Raw genomic sequence first — 10071 nt, forward strand, 5'->3', positions numbered from 1 at the left:
GTGTGACAACGAAGATTGACGTGGAGTACGCGTCAAATTAATTCCAGCAAACTGAACTCCCCGGGATAACTCCAATTTGCATTTATCGGATGAAGATCACTGTGGTGCCATTGCGCGCAAAGGGTTTCCGAATATAAGAAGGGGAGCGCGCTGGAGAAGCAAGGAGGCTGATAGAAATTCACTCTTTTTCCCTGTTTGTTTTGGTTCATTCTTCTCGCTCCCTCTTTTCTCGTTTGGATTCACTATAGGAGGCATTCAGCTATCTGGAGGGACACCTTTCACTTCCCGGCATCTCACACCAGTATAGGCAAATGGGTAAGCCCAAAGCGTGCATGCTCCAGTGATGTTATAGAAGCGTTACAACCTCGCTACAGCAGAGTAAACACACAAAAAATGTATTAGACAATGGCCAAAAGAGGGGAGATCGTTGGCGATAATTTGCCAACTGCAGTGAATTTTCCCCCCTGAATTCATGTTTGGGACTTTAACTCGTAAATGGAACCACATCAACCAATTACAAGGCGAGAAGGTTTTTGAAGGGCTCTCTAAAGTCTAAACTTCAAGCTCGCCATTTTTAATGTTGTTTTCATGCATGGTGGGGTAAGGATGCGGCAATCAAATAGTCTGCACTCTTTTCCACGGTCGTAAAATAGCGGATAGAAACCCAAAATCACCTATTATTGACATAAATAGCTTTCTAAACTCGGTTAGGACGCAAACTGAATATTTCAGTTGCTCCTGTGGGAAGATGTGATTTATTTTATGTTTTATTTTTTGTTTAACTGTTGTTAAAAGTTACTATTTAATTCCCTTCCCCCCTGCAGAGCAAACCTATGGAGAGGTGAACCAACTAGGCGGCGTGTTTGTCAACGGGAGACCCCTGCCCAACGCCATAAGGTTGAGAATCGTGGAACTGGCCCAGCTAGGCATCAGACCCTGCGACATAAGCCGACAGCTGCGAGTCTCCCATGGCTGCGTGAGCAAGATTTTAGCGAGGTACAACGAGACGGGCTCCATCTTGCCCGGTGCCATCGGTGGGAGCAAGCCGCGCGTAACGACGCCAAACGTGGTGAAGAACATCAGGGAATACAAACAGAGCGACCCCGGGATCTTTGCCTGGGAGATCAGGGACAGGCTTCTAGCCGACGGTGTTTGCGACAAGTACAACGTTCCCTCAGTGAGCTCGATCAGTAGGATTTTACGCAACAAGATCGGGAATCTCTCCCAGCCTAACCAGTACGAGAGTAGCAAGCAAGCCTCCGCGCAGGCCGGTCTTTCCTACAATCACATATACCCTTACTCCTACGCCAACGCAATGTCTCCAACGGGCACTAAAATGGGCACCCCACCTGGAGTACCGGTAACTGCTGGGCATGTGAGCATATCGAGGGCCTGGCCTTCCCCACACACCGTCACCAACATCCTGGGAATACGAGCATTCATGGATCCTACAGGTGAGAGTAAAACAGATCTTTCTAACTACATTCTGAAAACGTGTCAGAGACTGTCGGCGAGAGGTCTGCAAACTCAAGCAGCTGCGCATTGTTCTTTTATTCTGCATGATCAATTGTCATATCATCTGGTATACCTGTTATGGCATCAGGTAGAACAAAAATAATAATAATAATTGAAAGTTATACCAGTCATCCATTTCACCATTGAGCCAGAACGCAGTAAGGCCAATCTCAATAGACCTTTTCATGGGATGATGCATTTGCAAACACCTTGCTCACCTGTTATATATCCCACCTGATCTTTTATATAGCGGCCAGAAGCTTTCTCTTCCTTTTCCTGTTTTTTAGCACCGTGTTTTCACTGTCACGTTGCCTTTTATATTTTAAACTTGCCTTGAAAAATAAATTTTAATAAATATACGATCATAGTTTATAGCTGCAGATTTCACTTAAAAATCATCTGTATTTTTTTTTTACTTCTTAGGAATATTAAGGATTCGAATAACTTATCAGAAAAAAAATAAAATCGTTTTTTTGATCAAACAAATTTTTTATTTTCATCTAGAATTTTTTTCTGGAACTCTAATTCAGTTGTCACAATTTCAGGTTAAAATAACATTTTACGTGTACTTTATTTGTTTATTAATAGTTAATAAAACGAATCTTCACCAAATTGAGAAAAAAATGTTAAGTATTTTTTCTAATCTATTGTTTTATCTGCTTTATTTTATTTCGCCTTATACAATTTACGGTTTTCTCTGATGTGTTAAAAATGTTTCTTTGAAATAAGGCTGTGGTTGCAAAATAGCTTAAAATAAATTTAGCTTTAATAATATTTTTGTAATATTAATTTTGAATTCATTTCGATCCACTAAAACTACAGTTTTTATACAATTTTGACATAAGTTGACTGTATTCAATCTAGGAATTGCTGGAACGGAGGGATATCCGACAAAAATGGAGGACTGGAGCAGCATGAACAGAGCAGCTTTTCCTGCTTCTCACACGGTCAACGGGATCGACAAGCCAGCCATCGACGCAGACATAAAATACGCTCAGGTAAAACAAAAAGCGGCCTGACATAAAAAATAAAAATAAAACTGAACAGTACACATATTTACATTCAATTTAGACGTTTGTTCAAAACTGTTGTGTTTATGATATTTGTAAAGAAAGAAATACGGAAATATTTACATATTAATGACAATATTGTTGATCGTAAACCTCAAAGTGATATAAAAAAAAGGCATTGTTTTGCTAACCTTTCCAACGAGAATTTTAGCCATTAAATATACATCATATGTTTTGAAAGCGACAAAAAGGAGACAATAACAATAACTTATTACCCTCCCTGTCTCCCCCACCCCCAACATCTTATCTTTCCGCCCGCAGCCTTCCTCCACTCTGTCCAGTTATGTCTCGGCGTGCGCCTACTCTCCAAGCAACCAGTACGGGGTTTATAGTGGCCCAGCAGGAGGCTACGTGGCCCCGGGCCACCACCACTGGCAGCCACAAAGCCCGGCCCTTTCCCACCCAGGCAGCGGGATGGCCATGCACGCGGGGGAGATCCACTCGCCCATGGCCTTCAAACATCAAGTCCGAGAAGGTTATTATTATTATTATTATTATTATTATTATTATTATTATTATTATTATTATTATTATTATTATTATTATTATGGCATTTTTTAAACTTAGATAGCCTAGTTATGATACATGTATCTCATTAGGGTATTTATGTATCATAAATGTAAAATCAACTAAGATGTGTCGCTAGGGTTAAAAGTTTAAATTTAGAATTCGACAGTTCAAACGTCGCCATTTTACGCACCTGAATTAAAAGATACTATATATATATATATATATATATATATATATATATATATATATATATATATATATATATATATATATATATATATATATATATATATATATATATATATATATATATATATATATATATATATATATATATATATATATATATATATATATATATATATATATATATATATATATATATATATATAATATTTTTATGTTTTCCTCCTCTTTTTTGTTTGTGCCTATCAGGAGACCGAAAGCCCCCCAGTCCTCTGAGCAAACAGCACCAACATGAAGACTTGAACAGTGTGCATGGACTCTCTCTCGCTACCTCATCCTCCTAACCGGGACTAAAACACACCTTAATTACCAGACACATTTAACTGAACTAATTTCAACAGCTCCAACAGTAAGTGAGATGACTACATTGGCTTGTTTGTGACTGACAGTCAAAAACAAAAACGCAGGCCCCGTCAACGTGCGTAACGCAGCAGCTCTGTCGGCCTTCGTGGCTACTTGAATGTAAGCTTGCATGGATGTATCGGTGTTTTCCCCTCCCTGGTGGATAGTTTATTTCCCTTTTTCTATGTTGCTGAAATATTTCATGTTGCTAGGCTGTATCTAATTGAGGCTACAGGATAAAATAAAAACTACATGTAAATCCGCTCAATGTTTATTATAAGACCAGGTCTATTCAGTGATTCGCCTTTTATTATTGTCCTAAATTGTGACCATGAGTGACTTGACGATGCGAACAAAGGTTATAAATTGTCTAAATGTAAAATATATACTAAAGCTTTAATTCTATATTTTTATAATTTCATTGTGAATATATATATATATTAAAAAAATAAAGGCCGTCTTCAATGCCATTTGTTGTTCTAACATACATTATTGTTTTATTGGTCCGTGAAGTGGCACCAAATGGAAAAAGTGGCGCTAACTGGCTAATGTAGAGTTAAGATATCAGTAATCACATTTTGTAAAGTTTTTGTACAAATGTTGTTTGCTCTTAACTTCCCTCTTTCTAAGGTTAAAGTTTTAATATTATTTTTTTTGTCTTGACATTGAAAGCCTGTGAGTGTGAAAATATTGAAATCATTCGTCTTACACTGACCGAGTTGAAATGTGGGAAAATAAGTTATTTTCAGTGAACAGAGGATTCCGTTTAGAGTGGCGTTTTGATATATATGCGGGGCAAAAACCAAGTAAAAGCCAAGACTTTCTTCATATGAAAGCATTTCTTATTTGGAATTGAACCCTAATGTCGATAACGATTAGACAACTATTTAGTGGGAATTTTGTTTACTCAGCCATGGAGCTCTCTGCAAGCTGGGCGCCTCCGCTGATGCTATCTGGCTTGTAATTGATACCCGTCGTGATGGAAATCAGAGGGCTGATCGTACACCTTCATCAACAGGGTTGTACAGGAGAGCAACTAGAAATCATGGGCTCTATATGCACCCACAGCCCCAGGAATATGTTTTATCCGCAGAAGTGACGGGGATTTTCCCAATGCAGACCTGTGTGTCTCTGCCCTTCCTCTCCTACTTTGTAAACAGTTTATTCCGGTAGCCTGTTTGTTTTCTGTCAATTTCGACGAAACGACTTCTCATTGCACTCCCTCACAGGTTACTGTGTTTCACTGAGAAATCGCTGCAAAACTTTACGCAGCACATTTGTGTTATTCTGTTGAGCTTGCATTTCTATTTATTTTATTTATTTATTATTTTACAAGAACTTTCTTGAGTTTGGATCAGATTTTTAAGCAACTTTAGTTTTTACCGATTTCTTATTTTTACCCTTTTTTGGTTGTGTTTGAGATTATTAGCTATTATAAAATATGTTTTAGCACATTTTGTTGCTAAAATATGTGATTAAAAAAGTAGACGTTCAACAAATAAAGCATCATTTTTACTACAAATGGAAGATTATTAGTTCTCTTTAAAAGTTACATTTCTATCATTACATTTGCATGTAATTCAGCTAAATCAATGAATAAGTTGTTGCTTCTTCTTTAAATAAATGAAAAGCAGCTGTTGGTTCTGCTTTAACTAATTTTAGTTGGAAATTCAGAGGTATCTGTAAATGCACTGATCAGAACTTTCCTGCTCCAAAACGATTTCCACGTCTCTTTAGTCCTGACCGGCTATTTCCAGTTTTACAAACTTTTGCAACAACTTTAACAGTGGTAGTACTTTTGAATCCAAGCCAAAATGAACAAAATGAAGGCTTTGAACAAGAATATCCCTCATGCATCAATATATTACTTAAAGCTGTATGTGAATTTTTTTAAATTAAACTTTAATAAGTAAATTAAATTTCATGCTTATTGTTTTCAAGACCTTATAAAAATTTTTGCTTTCAAATTATTTTGATTTAGTAGCAAAAATCCTTCACACAGAAGAAATCTCTTGAGACTCATTGTTTCATTTATGAGAGATCTGTTGCATACATCACAAAAACATAAAAACAGTGACACCCCATCAAATAAAATGGCATCTTTTTTCTCTCAAAAATAAACTTTGAATTTTAGACCCATTTAATTCCCCTGAACAACATTTATTATCAGACATGTTTTTTATTTAAACTGTGTTAAGTAATAGATTCAAGGTCCTTGTTCTGCTTAATTGAGAATCATAAGTCAGAGAGGATTTCAGAAAAAACGTTGGTTTGCTGCTGCTTTTTTAGTGGAAATGCAGAAGAAAAATACACTGATCAAATTCACCTTTTTATTTTAAGTCTGAACTGCTGATTTTAACCAAGGTTTTCTAAGGTATATAACACATTAAAGAAAAAACGAAAAACAAAACATGTAGAACATATTTTGACAAATTTATTAGTTTCAGATTTCAGCTCAATTTGTGGATCAAAGCGTACAGCTTAAAGTTTCCTCATTTATTTTTTCTGAACTCAAAACGGGAGTGTGGAAGTGTATTGGATGGTGCATATACATACAGAAAATAGTGGAAGTGTTTGCTATATTATTGATATTAGGGAATATAATGAGATTTTTTTTTTTGTATTTGACCTGAAGATCACCTAGTCGAAGCTTACTAAAGCATTTCTAGAATATTCTATAGTGTTTGTTTGATGTTAAAGTAGATTTTTCTCACATCATTTTTTTCTGTGAAGCTCGATTGCTCTTTCAGATGAATTCCTTTAGGTCCAGGCTATCTCTTTCAATGTTGGAAATGAAAGATTTCTAAAATTCTAATCACAAAAATGTGTTGTTGGACTTTTGTGTGTCTTACATTGTTAGAACTTTCACAAAAAACAAGAAACAATTTTGAGTGAAAGGAAATCAATATTATTAATGCAATTATGGAATAACCAACTAATTTTATTCTTAATGAGTCCAATCAGGATTGATCATCTTTTAAGAAATTAAGCATGGAGTGAATATATCTCTAATGTTCTTGTGTATTTAACGCAAAAGCATTAAATAAGCCTGGGCTTAAAAGAGAACAGCATTTGACTACAGACTAGATTCAGTGTTAAATTTTGTATTGTATGTTCATTGGTTTAAAAAGAGCTATTTCGGTTATTGAGACAGTAGCAAAATTCATGAAATATCTACGTGAAGAGCAATCTGGCTGAGCTTCAAATTGGCAAAGAAATATTTAAAAAATCCATAGGTGAAGAAAAAACAGACATGAAGATACGCTGGGTTATCTTTATTTTATTCCACCTGCACTATTAACATCTAAATCCAGAAGATAATGAATATTTAACATACAAAAAGTCCCCTTAAGAAGACAGTAGTTTATTAGAATATCGTTTTTCAGCCTTGCCTCCCAACATAAAGCCCATAACACAATTTCCATACTGAGGTTTAAGCTCACTGGACATAATCTTGGTGACATGAACTCTGTTTTGCAATCCTTTTCTCATTTTTTACATAAAATCCCAAGTGGCTCAGCATATCCAAACATTAAGATGGCCTTTGAATACACATGCTCCGTGGCTGGAGTCATTCGTGTTTTCCCGGATACCACTTGGGGTTCGGAAAACACTCCTTCATGGTGGTGGGGTTACTTCCTGTGGGACCCACGGTCATCAATCAGGGGAGCAAGTGATACCCCCCACGGCGTCTGCAGCAGACATTCCCTGTTCAGAGGGCAGCAGGTGGGCTAGTTTCAGATGTTTTTGGGAACTGACACAAGGCACAGAAACATCCTTGGGAACAACTGATACATCAGATACTAGTGGGTTTATTTGTTTGAGTTATTTTTGAAAATGAAAATTATTTAATGTATTTGTAAAAAAAAATTGTTATACCTTTAATTTACTGGGATTAACCAGATTTTTCAGGTTCTGTCAATTTTTTTAATTGATTGCTGTTAAACCTGTAGAAAATAGAGAACACTTAAATAGAGTCTGTCTGACAAGATAAAATAGGTTTAAACATCTGGAAAAGGCAACACATCATATCAAATCAAACAAATTTCAAAAACAGGTGAGAAACAAACTTTATTTTTCAGTCTGGGATCTTTGGATTCCCAGTGAGCCTCAGGGAGACGAATAAACCACAAATGGAGAAAATAAATAACAATGAAAAATGATTCTATGAATGCATCACAGACTCATCCTGGAACTCACAGAAGAACCCAAGTAACATCTAAAAATCTCAAGGCTTTACTTGTTGTCTCAGTAAACGTTGGTGTTCAGTATTCAACACTAAGGAAGAGACCAAGCAAAAATGATATCCAATGTACATTTCCAAGCTGAAAACTACTGCAGCCCAAGAAGAATATAAATGCCTGTTTCGTACATTGCCCCAAAAGAAAACAAAATAATGCTAATTCTCCTAGATTTTGTGGAAAATATTCTGTGGAGACTGAGGAGTCAAAGGTGGAAGGTTTTTTTTGTAAAATCTGTTTATTGCCTAAAGTTGAAAAAGGCATCATACCTACAGCGAAATATGATGATGTTAGGGTCATGGTCAGGGCTGGTTTGTTCCTTTTGGAATTATACAATTTGAATTTATGAATTCATCTCTCTATATATGTCATTGTTTTTCATTTGCAAGCAGGCATCCAAAATCTAACACTAGCATTACCAGGGATTTCGACCTCCTCTGGGCTCCAATGGTAGAAATGTCAAATGACCCTTCTCTGGTAATTCTAGTTTAAGCCATAAAGAGAGAGAAACCAGAAAGTGTTTTTAGTGTTGTCCAAGTCTGGCCCTAAATCTGATTGAGAGTTGAGCTCAAACTGGTCACTCATGTTCAAAAATCCTTCATTGTGACAGATTTAAAACAATTCTGTAGAGAACATGGGGCCAAAATACCTTCACAGGTGTTTTAAAAATTTATTAGTAGATATTGTAAATGTTTGATGGTAAAAGGTGGCAGAACTAGTTCTTAGATGTAAGAGGTAATTATTTTTGCCTCAAAAATGATTTGGAAAGAGTTTCTACTTCATTAAAATGAATCTTCTGTCAATAAATTATAAATATTTTGGTTGCGTTTATTTACATTAAAATGTAGTCCCAGATTATGTCTTTTTCAATGCACTTGAACAGATTAAGAAGTACAATAAATGTGAAAATAGATAAAAGGAAACACTGGTAAGAAAATGAATAGTTTGTTACCTGCTTTCCTCCTGATTCTGTCAAATCTTTTTGTGAAGCTTTAATCTTTTTCAAAATAAACATTCTGGCTACCTGCCTGACTCCCAAGTTGATCTTGTAAAAGCAATGTTTCCTAAACATTTTCTACATATTTTCACTGTCTTCAGAGCAACATCTCCTTTGCAAATTATGAATAATTCATAATTTACACCTTCATTTTAGTGTCCTTTTGAACAGTCCAAATTTCAAGCATGTAATTTCTAAAGTGGATTATTAGGTCCATATTTGTTTGTTAGCCATTTTTTGAAATTTGAAGCAGCCATTAAATTGAGAGTGAGTTTTTTCATTGTGATCTACAATTTTGTAAGGACAAGCAAATAAGCTTGTCCTTACAATACGGCCTCGATTTAAACCCTGCTGCTTTATAATTTCCATGGTGTTGAGACTGTTGCATTGGAAACTTTAGCTTGAAGCGATTCACAGATAACACAAGCTTGAACAGTACTTGGAAAAAAAAGATTTTAGACTTGGACGTCTTGATCCTAATGGATATTATATTATCCATTAATAATCTGTGATACAGTGCAATGATGACAGAGGCTCCTTAAAAAGCAAGAACAGACTACATGTTATTCATCTGTGACAATCTATCACTGTCTGCCATGTATGCAGGAGGGATTGAGTGTTCTTAAAGGACCAAAGTTCATTTAATGTAGTTGACACTTTGTTGGGTACCGTATGATTTAGAGCTATTTGTCTTATCTCTATATTTTCCCTTAAAGGGAAGACGCTACCCCAGGCTGTCCACAAGTCATTCATGCACTCATCACTCTGCTTTTGTATGCCTCAAAGTCAACAAGAGAGAGCATCCTAGGACAGACGACATAAAAAGAGCATACAGGTCTGGGAAAATACAGAACTAGCAGAAAAAGAGAGTGGTAAATTGGCAAAGTGTCAAGTTAAAGGAAAAAAAACAATGTCAGCACTTCTACCCCTGTCTGAAATCTGAAATAAATTGACATATCATGGAAACACTGTGCTTGGTAACAGGTCCAAAGCTGGAACATGAGCGAATAGTTGTTGTTGACATGAATGACATGGTTTTTGACACGCATCTGCTGACACAGCAGTAGCAGTTCTTGTGAAAATGTTACCTTGAATGGCTGTATGCAGGAAGAATCTCCATTAGCAGTTGATCTTACAGCAGTTTCGACTG

At 36.1% G+C, this 10071-nt stretch overlaps 1 protein-coding gene across 1 annotated transcript; it reads left to right on the top strand.

Annotated features, from left to right (window-relative positions):
• Positions 1–37: 37 nt before the first annotated feature.
• pax1a (paired box 1a) lies at positions 38–4153 on the top strand. The gene is made up of 5 exons (XM_044143365.1): positions 38–315; positions 825–1454; positions 2380–2513; positions 2847–3060; positions 3531–4153. Exons 1-5 carry the CDS (start codon positions 312–314, stop codon positions 3623–3625), a joined length of 1077 nt encoding a protein of 358 aa, XP_043999300.1. The 5' UTR covers positions 38–311; the 3' UTR covers positions 3626–4153.
• Positions 4154–10071: the final 5918 nt, after the last annotated feature.

Source organism: Gambusia affinis, linkage group LG16 (assembly GCF_019740435.1).
Source record: "Gambusia affinis linkage group LG16, SWU_Gaff_1.0, whole genome shotgun sequence".
NCBI lineage: Eukaryota > Metazoa > Chordata > Actinopteri > Cyprinodontiformes > Poeciliidae > Gambusia > Gambusia affinis.